The following is a 16,874-nucleotide window of genomic DNA, read 5'->3' as shown; positions in this document are numbered from 1 at the left end:
AATTACCGACGAATTTTTATCAGTTACCGAAGGATTTTTTCTCTGTAAATTCTTCATCCATTTCCCGAAGACGACAAACTTTCCGACGGATTTTTCGTTGATAATTACAGACGGATTTTTCGACAGATTTTTTGTCTGTAATTACAGACGGATTTTCCAATAGATTTTTCGTCTGTAATTACAGACAAATTTTTCGACGAATTTTTCGTCGGTAATTGGCAACAGAATTTTCGACAGATTTTTCGTCTGTAATTTAAACATTAGAAAATCATCCCACATTCAATACAGACAGAAAATCTGTCTGTAAATCTGTCATTAAGGTAAAATAGAATTTTTTAAAATTTTTTATTGCAAAATAAATACTTTAGATTTGTTTTCTAAATTTACTCTACCAAACACACATAATATTCATTACACGATACCTATAAAATTGGATGTTATTTTTCAACACCATTATCCAATATCTCATTGTCTCAATAAAAAGATACACCAAAAAAATAAGGAATATGCCTATCCAATATCTCACTATCTCAACACCATTATCCAATATCTCAAAACTAAAGCCATGTTGCTATAAAAACACCATGCAAGAATAAATGATGGAAACCATCTTATGGCAAAGAATGGGTAACATTGAGAGACCACCAAACCGGAAAAAGCATGTCCCCAAGCAGTGCAAGACACCAATAGCGAACTCAGATGTGACACTATCAAGAAAGGATAGACTTCAAGGAAGCAAAACCATGGAAACTATTAAGAAAGGATGGATTGCAATGCAAGCTGTTGGTGCGGCTGCAGAGATGAACAAAAAATGGGCAACATTAACTAGAAGCAAGAGTTGCAGGCGGTAAAGTTTGCTGAAGCTGTCTGAGCATATTCATCATGCGGCCAGCAGTTTGTTCCGTTGCGAGGTCCTTTCCAACACACAAAATCTACATCGCATAAAATGGGCAACATTAAATAGAAAATCAAATTAAATCAAATCAAATATGCATTGGCACATCAAAGCAGCAAATGCTTGATAAAAACTAACCTTAGCAAAAACTGAAACTACTTTAGGAAGGTAATGATTGTTTGGACCCAAAATCTCACTCTCAGACCTACAGGTAAACAAAAATAAGAATTAGAACAAAAAGAGTAAATGCGAGACTGCATTAGAAAACTAAAAAGAAAAATTTGAGTTTCTCTCTTCAGCATCAAGATCTTCAGTTTTGGTCCTCTCTGCCCTTTCTCTTTTCCTACTTGAACTAGCTGTGATCACTTGTTTTATCTCGTCAACAATGGACCTGATCGGCTTTCATCCAAAAACATCCCAAAAATCTGAAGTACACAAAAAGATCAGAACACATACTAGATTGAGGCTACACAGGAATTACTCTTTCCTTGTAATAATTTGATTGTAAAAAAAATAAGTGACGACAAAAAGGTCTTTAAAAGAAAGCAAGCAATAGGCATCCACCTTAATAGTGAAGGGGAGTGAAAATTCTTGCATAATAATATATGATTATTTTTAAAAACAAGACTACAAAAACCACAACAATTACAAAGTAGAGCAGACTTGCTATCATGTAAAAATGAGGGGCAATGGTTGAACAGATTAATAACCAATTCAATATATATATATATATATATATATATATATATATATGTATGTATGTAGAATTCTAGATCAATTATGAAACATGAAATAAACAAAACCTTTTAGTTTTGACTTTATTAGCATCACTTATAATGTTAGCTAATATATGCGAAGCTAGATTTTATTTCCAACTAGAATGTTAGGTATCAAATTTCGAGTGTAACATCCCCTAATTTTATATAATATTTATCATCTAATGATACTAACCTATAAGCATTCATTCAAAGAATCCAACATACTTGCACAAATTTCTGTATCTGATTCCTGCAAATAAATAGAAGAGGGAGAACTTCAGCACCACAAATGCTGTTGTAGAGCCTGGCCAGGCAAAATCCACCCAATATAACCTATATTAAGTTTGGTTATCAAATCCATGCCTAGACTAGGTCTCCTAAACTAACAAAAAAGTCCATACTACATTCACAAAGAAACACCTCAGCTTATATGATATTTAGAGACTGATCAACAACTCCCTAAAGGTTCAGATCATAATAACAACTTACTCATGCCATAAAAATCTAATGAATTCCATATAAATACATCCAAGAAGAGATAAACTTGTATATGGAATACTTTATGTAAAGCGTTCACCGGAACTGGGATAATACTGTCACTCAAAAACTTCAAATAAGATACACAACTATATATATATTAGGAACATGAGTTCATGATTTTAGATCCTTTTTTAATTTCTTTTCTTTCATATCCAAACCGTTTACGGTTTATTAGAGTAGGACACTAATATAAAACTTGCTTCATGTTCTTTACTTTCTTCTTTCTATATTTGCAACCAAAACATTGTTAAAAGAAAAGTGTCAAGCTAATTTAACCAATCAAACTGAAAAGCGAGACCTATAAAAAAATGCAGAATTCAATTTTTTATGATTTCTCAGCAACCAAACAGTAACGAAAACCAAAAAATAAAAAAGGAGAGATTTTTGCAAAAATGAACCTGAGAGAACAGCACAGAAGCTTCAGCAAAATGCCATCGCAGAAGCTTCAGCAAAATGCCATCGCAGAAGCTTCACCAAAGCTTCCTTGCCGCACAGAGTCTTCATCTGGTTCGCATTGCCACTTTTTGCGTCCCTCAACGGTAATACTGCTTTTCTCTGCATTTCAATTCCAACTTGGAAGGTGAAAAAAATAAACGCACAGAGGATCGATTAATTAATCACTCTAATTTGAAGCAAAATTGGGAAGTTTTGTATCAATAGAGGAACAAAAAGTTCAATGAAAACATAAGCAATAGTGGATGCAGGTATTCGACTACCAGTCTTCTCTTCTACTCACTAATTGAATAAATATCTTTTAAAAAATTTGGGCTCTTCAGATCTGCATGAAAAAAAGCATCATTACAACTAGAAAGTAGGATTACGGCTCTTCAAATTCTTAGGAAATCCTTCTAAACAAACCAAAGAATATAATAATTCAAATTCATGGCATCAAAATATAATAAGTTCAATATGAAAAGTCCAATCATTCTTCTTTCATTGTTTACAGTTTTATTAGCAGAAGTTCACGTCACTACTATACTACTATACTGCTGCTAAACTAGAATGAATATAAAAATTCTATAGCAATCTGGAGCTAGTTCCTTATATAGGCTTTCGTTTCCAGAAGCTGACCAAAATATCTAAATATTGTGAATCAAATTTTTATATAAATTAACTAGCTCGCCCATCATAACAGTAATGGCAGAATCATAGGATCACGATTTCACAATGTTGAATTTAGAAAATCCTAAAAGTCTTAAAAAAATAAGAACTACTTTTTTCTAAGCATTCCAATTATATTTGGCCCTCTTTAACTTCTCATATTTAGCAAATTAGACGATTTTTCTGATCTCGAGATGTTCAACTATACAAAATTGATAGCAATTAACCACTAATCGACACTATTTCAAACCGAATTTCGAGACTAGAGCAAGACATTGCACAATAACGCGTTTGGAATGAAAAATTAGCGAGAAACAAGGGATGGAGTTAGGGCTAACCTGGTTAGTGGAGTGCGAATAGATCAAAAGATTGAAGATCTATGCAACCCTATATATAAAGTGTTTGATTCGATTTGATTCGGTTAGTGGAGAAGTTGGTCTTTGCCGGAGAAGAAGTTATCAACGGAGTCAACTATCATTCCGAGCTTCGCTTCAAGCTTCGCCATTCAACAATAACCACCGAGTTTTCACCGAGTTGAGATGAGTTTCACGAATTGCTGCAGACGCGACGAGAGCGGCGGCGGAGGGAGCCCGTGCGACGCAAGGGATGACAGAGATAGATCCTGCGACGCGAGTGGCGACAACAGCGGCGGAAGAAGCTGGTGCGACAGGGAGAAGAAGCAACTCGGTGCCGGAGAGACTCATTTAATTTGTGTGGAGTGTGAATGGATCGAGAGGGTAGGGATAAAACTAGGGTTAACTCAATATTTCCGATGAAAAATTTTAAATTACAAACGGATTTTCCGTCTGTAACTATTTTCTACGAAAAAATTAATTTTACCGACAGAATTATCGACGGATTTTATTTTCCATCTGTAATTTATGTTAATTTATTTTTTTTGTTTTTTGACAAAAAATTTCTCTAAAATTTCATCTGTATTTCTGTGAAATAAAATCCATAAAAAATATCCATCTGTAATAACTAATTTTGTTGCGGTGAAAGCTCATTGCATTGGCCAATCTACTCATAACAATATAAAGATAAAACATATATTGTACATGAAGAAGCTAAGAACGGTCTAATTTTTTAAAATTACCTTTATAAATTTTTATTTTATTAAAAATATAATAATTTATGTATCTATTTTTATCAATTTAAATTAAAAAAATTGATATATCATAATATAACATTCAAACTTTTATGACCTAATAAAAATTTAGAATTTGATCATTATTGATTTTTTAAAAAAAAAATCAGTATAAAATCAATAAAAAAAATTTAAAAATATTTTTACTTAGATTTAAATTTTTAAGAGAAGTAAAATAAAAAATTTAAGTATATTAAAAATATTGACCATTTTAATTTATTTCTTACTTTTTTTATTACATATTTAATAAAAAAATGATAGATGAATAAACATGTTAATGTTCGCGTGTGCCTATTGATCTACTCTATTAGTTATATTTAATAAATCAAATTAACTGTAAATGACTTCCCTAAAGGTAGTGGATATTCCACATATATTCGTCCACGTTTTTCTTTTACTATAACTTCCATATAAATAATTTACATTAAAGTTGTTTTAAAAAGTGTGTCAAAATTAAAAGATAATTTTGTCCGAAGCAACTACTGGACCGCGACGAGTAGTCACATAATTATTACTTTATTTAGTGTATGTTGGGTCCCAATAACGTTGAAGAAGACATCCAAACCCAAGGATTCGCAACACTTGTTCGATCACGGAATCACTTCTAGGCTTAGATGGACCTACTAGCAATAATGTAGACCAAGAAAAATATAAAAGATGGACCCTACTAACCTCATCCAGACATCCACCTCCTCGAGATTACAATACACAACCAATTCACAACACGTGTTTATTTGTTGTACGCTTAGATCGACATACTAGACTCCTCTCCCTCGAGATTGCAATATACAATTACACGGTACAATCATGTGAGATAGATGTACCTTAAAATAAATTATAGAGCAACTTTGGTATTTTGTAATTATTAATTAGTTATTAATAATATTTTTAATAGTGTGAAATTATATTTAATAATGAGAAATTATTCACTTTTCTTTTGATAATTAAGGGTTTGTTTGGGTGAGCTTTTAAAAAGAGATTTTTTTTCAAGTTATCTTTTTTTTAAAAGATCTTATAGAGAAGTAAAAGTAATTTTATGTTTGGATATCTTATGTAAAAAGGTCTTTTTATCTATCAATTATGTTTGGGTATAACAATATAAAAATACTTTTTTATTTATTTATTACATGAAAAATATTTTTTTTAAGAAAAAAAGATCTTTTAAAAAAAGATGTAAATTACAACTTCTCAAAAAAGATCCTTTTTTATTTTACTAGTGCTTTTATTTTTACTACTAAAACTTTGTCAAACACGTTAAAAAATTAAAAAAGATATTTTTTCATTGAAAAATATTTTTTTTAACAAAATAATGACGTCCAAACATGCACTAAGTGCTGGTCAAAAAATACAAAAATTACTGATCTTTTAGACTTTTCCTAAATTATAATTTACGTAAAATATATATTAAAATATAAAACATACGTTAAATTAAATTAAATTATATATATATTTAACTAATTTAAGTTAGTTTAATAATTAATTTTATCAATTTATTTAAATTAATATAAAAAATTTAAATTTTATATTGTGTATGTAATAATAATTTATTGATCATCAATAAATTTTTAAATAAAATTTAGATTTATAATAAATTAATTTTTAATTTATTAAATTAAAAATACCGTTATATATATATATATATATATATATATATATATATATAAACACAGATCCAAATTGAAGGAAGAGGAGAATTTGTACCTGTAAACATTTTGAAAAAAAATAATAATTATATATAAATATATATACTTAAACTTTTTTATATTATGTTTGCTTTTAAAATAAAATATTTTTTTGTATTTTATGTTAAAAAATATTTATTAAACTTAATATATAATAATAATTATCTTGTTAAATTTAATTTAGTATAAAAATTATAAATAAATAAATCAATCAACTAAAAATTAGTGATAATTAACTTATAACATTGATTAATAATTAGTTAATAATTAATTGAAACTTAGTTTTCAAATTAAATACAATTTTAATTATTAGTGATTTCTTAAAAAAGTTATTTAAGATAAAAAAATATATTAACCATATATTAATATACTGTATTAAAGTTTTTTTATGAAAATATATTTTTATTATAATAATTACTTTGATTAAAAAATTTTATACCATCAATACTATAATGAGTGAATTTTATAATTAAAAAGGAGATAATGAATAGTTAAATGATTGTTTAAAAATACATATAAAAAATAATATTTAATTATGTTTATGATAAAAAATAATTATAAATTATCTTTTTTTATTTTGAATACTAAAACGTGGATCGTAAATTTTTTGTTTAATTACTCTATTGATTTCTATAGTTTTGTCAAATATTTAATTAGATCTTTATACTTTTTTTTTTCAATTAGGTTTCAATTAGGTCCTTGAACCAATTTTTTTTGTTTTAATTAAGTCCCTCTTGTCAATAAACATTACAAAAACTGTTAAAAAAAAAGTAAATTTACCATTATAACCATAGTTTATTTTTTACAAACAACTCATTCTCAACCTATTCTCAAGTTTTAATTCTCTTCACCTTTTCTCTCCTTTCTCCTCCACTGTTCTCCTCATACCTTGTGAACATATACAAACCATCTATCTTTAAAAATCTCTAACTAACAAACAAAACAAGGAAAACACAAAAACATTGTCTCCATCGTTCACAAGCTCCAACAGAAATATACACCTCTATTCACAATCCCAGCCCACTCTCCATTAGAGATATGCGTTCATTGAAGCAGCCTCTATTTATTTGTGCGGTTGTTAACAGATGAAAACGACATCCTTATCCTACCTCTCGTGGCTTTTTGTCTCTCTATCTTGTTAGCATCGATTCTTCAACGCATATGGAACAACACCGTCAACACTGTCTTCAAAATCGATTTTTTTGTAACTGAATGTAAGTCGGTAGGAATCTGCATTCCATGAGTGAAATCAGTATGTGTAGTTAAAAGCTCAAAATCATCCAATAGATAGTAAAAATAGCTCAAATAGCTCAAAAGTCAGATTTAACTTTTCAAAATGAAATTACTTGTTACAATAGAAATTTCAAGAACTAAAAACATTAAAAAATATGTACTGCAAATTTTAGTAATTCCATAAGCACAACATCAATCTGATTACAAAACCATCTAATTATAAAATAACGTTAATCATGGAAGCAAATCCAGCTTGAGCCTTGTCAACAGCATTATCCAAAATTTCATAAACCTAAGATGCACTCTGGTTCAGTTAGTGAAAACGTGGAATTCAATTTTGAAATTAGATGAAGGGGGGAATGGAGGAAGCAAAAATGACGGGAAATTTGAGGAATTCTGGTTTTCTTTTTTTGGAGGTTGGGCTTAACGACAGAGTGAGGCAACATTGGAGAAAGCAGAAACGGCTACCGGTGGCAGGAATGACAAAAACGAAGTCAGCGACCACGACGGTAGTATCTATTTAGACATTTTTCAGAATTTAAATTTCATCTTATATACATAATAATTCATTGGCTAATGATAAACTTTAAATTGAACTAAAATTTACAACAAATTAATTTTTAACCTGTTAAAATATATATAAAATACTGTAAAAAATAAAAAAAATCCATACTTAAGTTTTATTTTGTATATTTTTATTTTCACTGCTAAATTTTTGTGAATCTGTATATATGTTATTATATAAATACATAATAATTGACTTAATTGTTAATTTTTTGTATATACCTAGGATAATCTATATACATATTATATCCATACATCCATTTAATTTTCTTGACAATTAACACATCCATCGCATACCATCTCTAAAAAAATTATATAGAATATGTGTTCTCGAATACTAATTAAAAATCTCCGCATAATAAATATTATTCCCCATTCATTTGTCTATCATGAATTCCAGAGCGTCTTTTATTTGTTGTTCCAAATTTCTGGCATTATATTCGTAATATCTAACATTACATTGACACAAGCAATAAGAAGAATTTTTATCAAATTCAAACGCAATTACGAGTGTGAATTTTAAATCAATTTTTACTTGTAATTTTTAGCATGACAACCTCACCAAGATGCGAATTAATTATTCTCCCACCCTCCCCACCTAAAAAAAAAAGAAAGAAAGAAGCCAGCAATTCGTTCGTCAAATAAACTGTAAAGATATGCATTGTATGGAAATCTTATCTTAGTCTCAACAGTCTGTTTCAATCTCTCTAGAGTATCTTTTGTTTTCCAACCTAATTTAGTATTTTATTTTTGAATAATATCTTTTAATTCAATTCAAAAAAATAAAATAATTAAATACTTTAGTTTTTAATAAATTTTAATTATTAAATTAATTTTCAACTTTTTTTATTTGAGAAATTAAATGCGTTATATGTCAAATTTTCCAAAAAATTCTAGGCAAACCAGTTTTTATTTAATCTACATATAGACAAACAATATAATTCGATGAATAATTTGTTTATGAACTAAAAATTGAAACTAGTTTAATAATTAAAATTTATTAATGACTAAAATATTTGACAGAAAATAATTTTTTTAGATTGATTTAAGATATTATTCTTTATTATTATTTCGGTTTTGGTTCCTTTTTAACCAATTAAGCTAAGTAAATAATATTTATGTAAAAAAAAAAGAACAAAAGACATGTAAATCCCAAATTGTTGGATTTATTTATTATTTCATCATCCCTCTTTCTTAATAATCTAATAATTAAATTCAAATTTAGTTTAGCTGTCTATAAAAAATAATTTTAATATATAAGTACTGAACCGCTAATAAATCATTTTCGATACATCTTGAATGGTAACTAATAATTAAGATATAAATTACCTTATTATAGTTAGAATTCTAGAATTTCTTAACTTCATGTTAATTTATTAAAAAGATATATATGTAAGAGCGAAAATATATCTGAATTTATGAAAATAAATAAATTTTTTTAATTTTTTAATATTCTTTAACTAACATGTTTTTTATTTTTAATAGAATTGAATTTGTTCTTGCTGAGTTTGGCCGGTGTATAGCTCGTCCGTCGATGAATGTCTTCAAGCTTCTCGTCGGGATGAGTTATACGTCGGCAAGGAGAGAACAAGGGGGTGGGTACCTGCAAAAGACACTCCGACGCTCATGTCAGTAAGTATTTAAGAGGTATATAATAATTCTATAAATATAGAATGTAAGACATGAAATGAAAGTTATCATGTGTTATGTTGTGTTTATAATAATTCTATGAATATAGAATGTATTCTTAAGATTAGATATAGAAGGTTCTTTTTATAGGCATAAAATTGATGTTATGACCGTTTGGTCATTAAGATAAAAATGATGGTCATTAAGTCGGTAATGAAGGTGTCAGTTACAAACAAAAGAATGAATGATAGTTAACACCGAGTTATAACTCATACTGCATAATAAAGACTGAGTTATATGGTGACGGATCAGAATTGTTATTTTTTTATAAAAAATTTTATGAAAATGACTTTTATGCATTAAAGACTAAAATTTTAAAGTTATTATTTATATTTGAATATAATATCAATTAAATTATAAAATTTAAATAAAATAGTATATTTAATTTTATTTTCATTTAATTTTAAATAAAAATAATAATAATTTATTCGATTCAGAATTTGTGATAATAAATAATATATATGTCTATAAATAAATTTAAAACTTGATAATTTTCTAAGAATCACTTGACAAATTAGCCAAATAATTAAAAAGCTACGGATTGAAAGTTTGAAACCCTATGGTCGTTTCTTTTTAAGAAAAGGTTATATCTCTTTTTGTTGAGGTGGGGGACGGGTTGATGGGTACTTTTTTAATTTATTATCTACTTTCCATTTTGATGTAAGAGGTATCACAAAACGACAAATTAAAGTTAAATGTCATTGAAAATTTTAGCGATGCATATTTCGAGATCCGTACAATAATTGACAGCAATATTGTTGGAGTTGTTGAAAAAAATGAAAAAAAATACGAGGAAGTAATGTATGTTTTATACAATATATATAATAAAATTAAATTGAAATTAGAATTAAATTATAGATAATTAATTAATTTTAAGTAGTTTTCAATTTAAAATTTAAATTAGATTATGATTTTCGTTAGTTATGGAATCAAATTAAGATTATCTAATTAAATTAGAGATAATTAATTAATTTTGAGAAGTTTCTGATTTAAAATTTAAATCAAATCATGATTCCCATCAATTATAGAATCAAATTAGGATTATCTCCCTCTTTTAATACGGTGTGAACTTCTTCTCTCACTCTCTCCTCGAAGCAAAAACTGGTATAGTGCCACCACAGTTATCAGCTGCCGTCGGACATCGTGTCGACACTCTTTCGACTAGCGCCGTCATCTGCATAGGCCACCGTACGTATGGAGAACGCGCATATTGTGTGAGTCGAGCTCACGGCATCGCAGCAACCTGGACGTCCAGCGCCTCCGTTGCAACCGGTTTATGCCTTCTTCCCGTTGTCGGATGTTCACTTTCTATGTGAACGTGGATTGTTATTCTTGGGTGCTTAGTTGTAGACGATTATTGCTGGTTATGATTTATCTGACTATCACGGTTTCAAAATATTTTTTTACACGGTCATTTAGTTGGTAGCTATTCGTTTTATAAAGTAATTATGTTGTTATTTATACACGTTCACATTGGATGTTCTATTTTGTATGATTTTGGATGTTCACTTTCTCAATTTTCGTAGATGTTTATTCTTCGAGTAATTCAACAAGACCTAGACAGCAAGTTGGCGTTGGGATGACGCGAGCGTCGGGGGGTTCGGGGCTGCAACTCACGTCGGCGACGCTGACAGTTGCAGGTCACGGATGTTCGGCCGCGTGAGGAGTGATGGAGGTTCTTCCGGCGAGGACGTTGGTGCGAGGAGGTGGAGCACGACAGTTCCGGTCGGCAGGAATGGAGGCTACACGTCTCGAAAAAACAGAACAGTGGAATTTTTCTCCGGAACAAATAATGGAATTTTTTGGGGGTAGGGTAATAGTGAGTGATAAAGGGTTAATGTGAAAGAATTTATGATAAATTGGGGGTAGATATCACAAAACTAAACAGGCAACTAGAAATTAGGGATAATTATGTTTAATTTACATTATTAATACATATTAGACCAAATAAACAGCCCATTATATATATTGTATAGATACTTCATTGTCTTCTTAACGGGACTCAAAAAGTGAATATAAAAACGAAATAGTTGGATGGCTTGTGTTTTTTTTTTAAAATTGACAAAAATAAAATCCCTGGAGTAATATTTACAGAAATTAATTTAAAATAGAAAAAATAGTGAAACTTAATAATATTGTATTATGATATATTATGCAAAAATATGAATATGCAAGTTAATAGACTTGCAAAATGCAAGATGCATTTGTTATTAGAAACAACAAATTAAAAAACAAAGCCTTGCAAAACGTAACATTTAGCATGAGAATGAATGCACGTTCGAAACATGTCTCCAAGTTATGTTCGTTTAATTTGACTAACTTTACGTGGGACGAAGCAAAACTTAACGGTTTATAGTTGTACATAATGAGGCACAACCTGCATTTCGCAGGTGCACCGCGTTAAACGTTCGTGCATGTGCGACATGTGTCTCCTACTTTCATTTTTTTTTCTCCTTTAGTTTCCTTTATATATAGGTGTTGCGTCATTTGTGTTTTTCACACTATGTTGATGAGTTTATTGTATTTCTTTCGTGTGTGAAAGAGAGGGTGAAGAACTTCTTCTCTTCTTCATCAGCTTAAGTAATTTATTTATTTATTTATTTTTAATTTTAACTTAATTAAAATGATTCATAATTTTACATTAGTTGCAAAGCATATTCTTAAACATCTGGATAATTATCAATATATAAATTTTTATTTTTTATTGATATAATATTATTATGTGTATAGTACCAGTAATAGCTGAGAATCAATGAAATAGCTCGTGTCGAAGTTCTTCTTCATTACGGTAAAAATTTGTCCCGGACTGGAGCTGGACTTCCTCTTCTTTGATTGGGGATCACGACCACTTCCGGCTCTAGCTCATCAGCCCGAGCAACTGAGGATTGGTCCGTCTTACCATGGTCCACTTCCCAGTGGCACTGTACTCGAGAGGAGGCCCAGTGGAAGGCTGAGATTGAACCTCTAGTTCGTCAGGTTGAGGGGCCTCGATTTAAGGTTCAGTGGAATCAGAGTTGTTGTCGTCATCTCCAGAAAAAAAGGGTCATCAAGCGACTCAGGAAACTGTTTTCAGCTGCCATCCTAATTACAAAAGAATAAAAGAAAGCAAGTTATAGAAAAAGAAAGTTATGAAGTCGACAACAAAGCAACGATATGCAAATCGAAAAAACGGAAGGATAACAGTAAGGGGCAGGAACTTACCCACACATTCCCGACCAGCTTCCTGGTTACCCATTAGGAGATGGGGGTTAAGGTTATTAGAACTAAATATCGCCAACAAAACGTCGGCAATTTTTTGGTTTTGCTAACCTATGCTATCATAGGTGACTTTGATCATATAATTGGAGTCGGCGCCGAAACTCTAGTAGATTGGAATGCGCCTTTCTTTTTCATGTGTGAGCCATAAAGGGTGAAGACCTCAAGCCGATCTCACCTTGAAGAAGGTCTCTTTGAAACAATGAAAAGAATCTTCGAAAAGATTGAAGATCCTCTAGTTTTGCACAGCCCAGAAAGAGACGTAATCTTTCTTATGTTTACCCTCCTGAGAAGGATTTGCAAGGAGAAAGAAGTAGAGGAAAACCTCCACATACATTGGCCAAAAAGTTCTAAATACTCACAGACCATCTCGAAACAACGAATGTCAGCCTAACTGTTGGGATGGAGCTGTGAGGGGGCAACCTCGCATCTGTTTAGGAGGGCCATGATGAAAGGGGAGAAGGGAAGCTGTACTCCCAAAGTAGTGAATATAGGTTTGTACATCCACATCCAGTCAAGAACCAAGGAGCATCAAGATTGAGCTGGCAAACACGCTCCCGGAGCCCCGGTACTAGGAGTTCATAATTCGACTCCTCAAGGCCACCTTCACACAATGCTCCAGAGTCGCAGAACTCTTGTAACTCCTCCGCAGTCACCCTGGAAAACGTGCTCGTGATATCGGTAGTACACCAGGTGTAACGATTCACGGGGGGTTTACTGTGTCGTACCTACAATTGGGGCATCACTTAAACCGTGAGAATGAGAGAAGGTCCTAAGCCAAAAACTAATTTATCTTACACCTAAACTAATATCATTCTGCACTAAATCATTCTAATCTAGACCACAAGAAAAGGAACCTATGGCACCCCGTTAAAAATTATCTAACAAAGCCAATTTTCAGACCCAAAAGCCAAAAGCAATGGATAAATCATGATAGCAATGGCAAGAAATAAAGTAAAAGAGTAAAGTATCGTTTTTGTCCGTAATGTTTGGGGTAAGTTTCAAAGTTATCCCTAATATTTCAATCGTCTTATTTAAGTCCCTAACGTTTTAAAATTGGCTCAATGTTGTCCTGCCATTAGAAATCCGTTAACAGAATTGACGGCGAGACAAAATTGAGACGATTTTGAAACGTTGGAGACAAAAATGATACATAAAAATAAATTTTAGTTTTAGGCTTCAATAATATCAATTTTTTACTGTACATAGTATTCAATTATTTTTTAATCACATCTAAGTAAATTACACTTAATCACATTATTTTTATTTTAAATAAATTTATTTTTTATAATTTTACACTTAAAGTTATAAGTTAATATAAAAATATAAAAAAATTTATTTAGAATGAAAGTAGTGTGATTAAGTGTAATTTACTTAGATGTGATTAAAAAATAATTGAATATTATATACAGTAAAAAATTGATATTATTGAAGGATAAAATTAAAATTTATTTCTATGTATCGTTTTTGTCCCCAACGTTTTCACTCTACTTAAGTCCCTAACGTTTCAAAATTGTCTCAATTTTTTCCCGCCATCAATTCTGTTAACGGATCCCTAACGGCAGGACAACATTGAGCCAATTTTGAAATGTTAGGGACTTAAATAGGACGATTGAAATATTAGGGACAGCTTTGAGACTTATCCAAAATGTTAGGGACAAAAACGATACTTTACTCTAAAGTAAAATAACGTAAACAATATTACTCACCACGAAAAATGAGTGGAGAAAGTTGCAGGAGAACAAATGATGGTATTACTGTGACAGAGTGAATCTCGCAGCAAAGAAGAATGCAAGGAAAGAATGATGAAGTGAGTAAGAAAAGAGGGAAGTTAAGGTGGTGGGAGTTACGAAAGAGAAAAGGGAATGGAGAAAATGAAAAGGTAACTGTAACTGAGGAAGAAAAAGCGCGAAAGGACCAGGAGTAAAATGGACTTTTCTACGCACATTCAAATCACCCATGAAGAGTATTAAATACTCTCAGCGAGAACTAAAGCGACTTCTCCAAGCAATAGCTGGGGATAACTCATGTGCACGAAGAAAGTGTTAAAAGCGTGAATCCTGCCATCGAAGTCGCGACCAGAAGAAGACAACCACACACGAAGACACAAGACAAGCTACTGCACTAGTTGTAAGTATCACGACCTGATGTATTGGGGACACTATTTCGGCCCAACCTAACAAGACCTGGGGGTCCACCTGGCGAACCCACAACCCGATGGATCCACCACCCGATTAACCGACGGCGTCCTTCGCATGAAGCCATCCCTTTAATAATAATCTGGACAATTGGCAGAAACTTCTAGACGAATGGGCCCAAATGGAAGGGCCACTCGAGGTTGAAGAATAAAGGGGAGGGACCTACCCCTCCCCCAAGGTACGTCATTGTTACCCTAACTGGCCACCTCTTGGTATAGACATTTACTTTAACTTCAGAGTGTCTTTGTAGGTGGCCCCACTTACCAATCTACCCACACCCGAGGACTCCATCCCGCTTTCTGTCTCTTGCGTGTAGGTTCCGGCCCTCACTTCCAACGACCTCTTTACAACCAGTTCAATGAAAAAATGAACAATGGCACCGAGATCCCGTTGTGATCGGAGCTACTCCTTTCCACTCCTCCATTTTCAAAGTCTGGTTAGAAAAGAACTTTGACAAACTAACAAACATGAGGTACGATGAAACCAAAGACCCACAGGAGCACGTCATGATTTTCGAGGCCAGAATGAATCTAGAATATGTGGGAGACGCTGTCAGATGTCGTGCATTCCCCGTGATCCTAGCGGGACTGGCAATCCACTGGTTCAACTCCCTCCCACAAGGATCAATAGCTATCTTCACGGATGTCTCTAAAAAATTTCTTAACCAGTTTACCACCAAAATTGCCAAGGCAAGGCACCCAATTAAACTTTTGGATGTGACACAACGGGTTGGCGAACCCACGAGAAAGTACTTGGATCAGTTCAATGACAAGTGCTTGGAGATTGTCGGCCTCGTAGACTTCCTAGCCAGTTTATGCCTCACTAATGGCCTGGTGAACGAAGACTTCAGGAAGCACCTAACCACCAAATATGTATGGACGATGCAGGAAATACAATGTATAGCAAGAGAGTATATAAACGATGAGGAGTTTAACCATGTAGTATCCGCCAACAAACGACAGTTAGCCACTCTACCGACTCATGAAACCGGCAATGCGGAGACCAAGGGAGGGGCCAGGAGAGGTAGCCCCTGGGAGGTCGTTTAAACCGTTTTTTCGAGTAGGAAAATTCACAAACTATACCGCCCTGATTGTAGAAGTATTCCAGCAGATAGCTAATAGGGGCATCTTACCCAAGCCAAGGCAGTTGAGAGATCAGACGGGAGGAAACAAGAATCTCTACTATGATTACCACAAGGGATTTGGCCACAAGACACAAGAATGTTTTGACTTAAAAGACGCGTTGGAGCAAGTCATCCGAAAAAGGAAGTTGAATGAATTCTCACGGTTCATCCGGGAGCAAGAAAAAGGGAAAGGGAAAGGGAGCGCTCCGAGGAAGACCGTGGTTAGACGGTTAAGTCGCACGATCGCACATTGGAAAAGGTAAACCTAGCATGGGTTGACAGTGTAGAGACACAGAACCATTAGACACCCAAGAGTCTATCGAGCGTAAATCCGACGGTAATCTTGTCCTAAATTCGAATCTCTCTCTCTCTCACACACACACACATACACACACACACACCCACCTCCGGCAGCCCCCTCCCTTTCACCAGTGTCGGCTATCACCAATAGCGTTCAAAGACTGGGTAGACTCCTTGTTGCCGCTGCTATCGCTGCTGCAACCTGTGTTGCCAGAGCTACTTCCTTCCTCCCTCCAGGTAAATTGTCTTCCTCCTTTTTTCTATTATTTTTTCAATTTATTTAAAAAACCCTAATGCAACCATGCCGGTTGGCCACTGTCGCCATCACTTTGTTGTCCGTGCTGCCACCATGCTAGAAAAGTCTTTCGCACTACTATTATCTTCAGGTA

At 32.5% G+C, this 16,874-nt stretch overlaps 1 protein-coding gene and 1 long non-coding RNA gene across 7 annotated transcripts; one reads left to right on the top strand and one right to left on the bottom strand.

The window, feature by feature from the left end:
• Nucleotides 1-423: 423 nt before the first annotated feature.
• Nucleotides 424-3,117, bottom strand: LOC112712615 (uncharacterized). Of its 6 annotated transcripts, none has more exons than XR_003157840.3 (4): nt 2,592-3,117; nt 1,847-1,903; nt 1,034-1,320; nt 424-932 (listed from the first exon to the last, which is right to left on the bottom strand). It is a non-coding gene; the product is annotated as an uncharacterized lncRNA (long non-coding RNA). The 6 variants fall into 6 exon arrangements; XR_011865185.1 differs by having other exon boundaries at nt 1,879-1,903; nt 2,592-3,115; XR_003157838.3 differs by lacking the exon at nt 2,592-3,117 and adding an exon at nt 2,143-2,276.
• Nucleotides 3,118-15,529: 12,412 nt separating this feature from the next.
• Nucleotides 15,530-16,108, top strand: LOC112709641 (uncharacterized). The gene has a single exon (XM_025761522.1). It carries the CDS (start codon nt 15,530-15,532, stop codon nt 16,106-16,108), a length of 579 nt encoding a protein of 192 aa, XP_025617307.1.
• The last annotated feature ends 766 nt before the right edge of the window (nt 16,109-16,874 follow it).

This window comes from Arachis hypogaea, chromosome 9 (genome assembly GCF_003086295.3).
Source record: "Arachis hypogaea cultivar Tifrunner chromosome 9, arahy.Tifrunner.gnm2.J5K5, whole genome shotgun sequence".
NCBI lineage: Eukaryota > Viridiplantae > Streptophyta > Magnoliopsida > Fabales > Fabaceae > Arachis > Arachis hypogaea.
The sequence above is the reverse complement of the archived record's forward strand: the minus strand, read 5'-3'. Positions and strand labels throughout refer to the sequence as shown.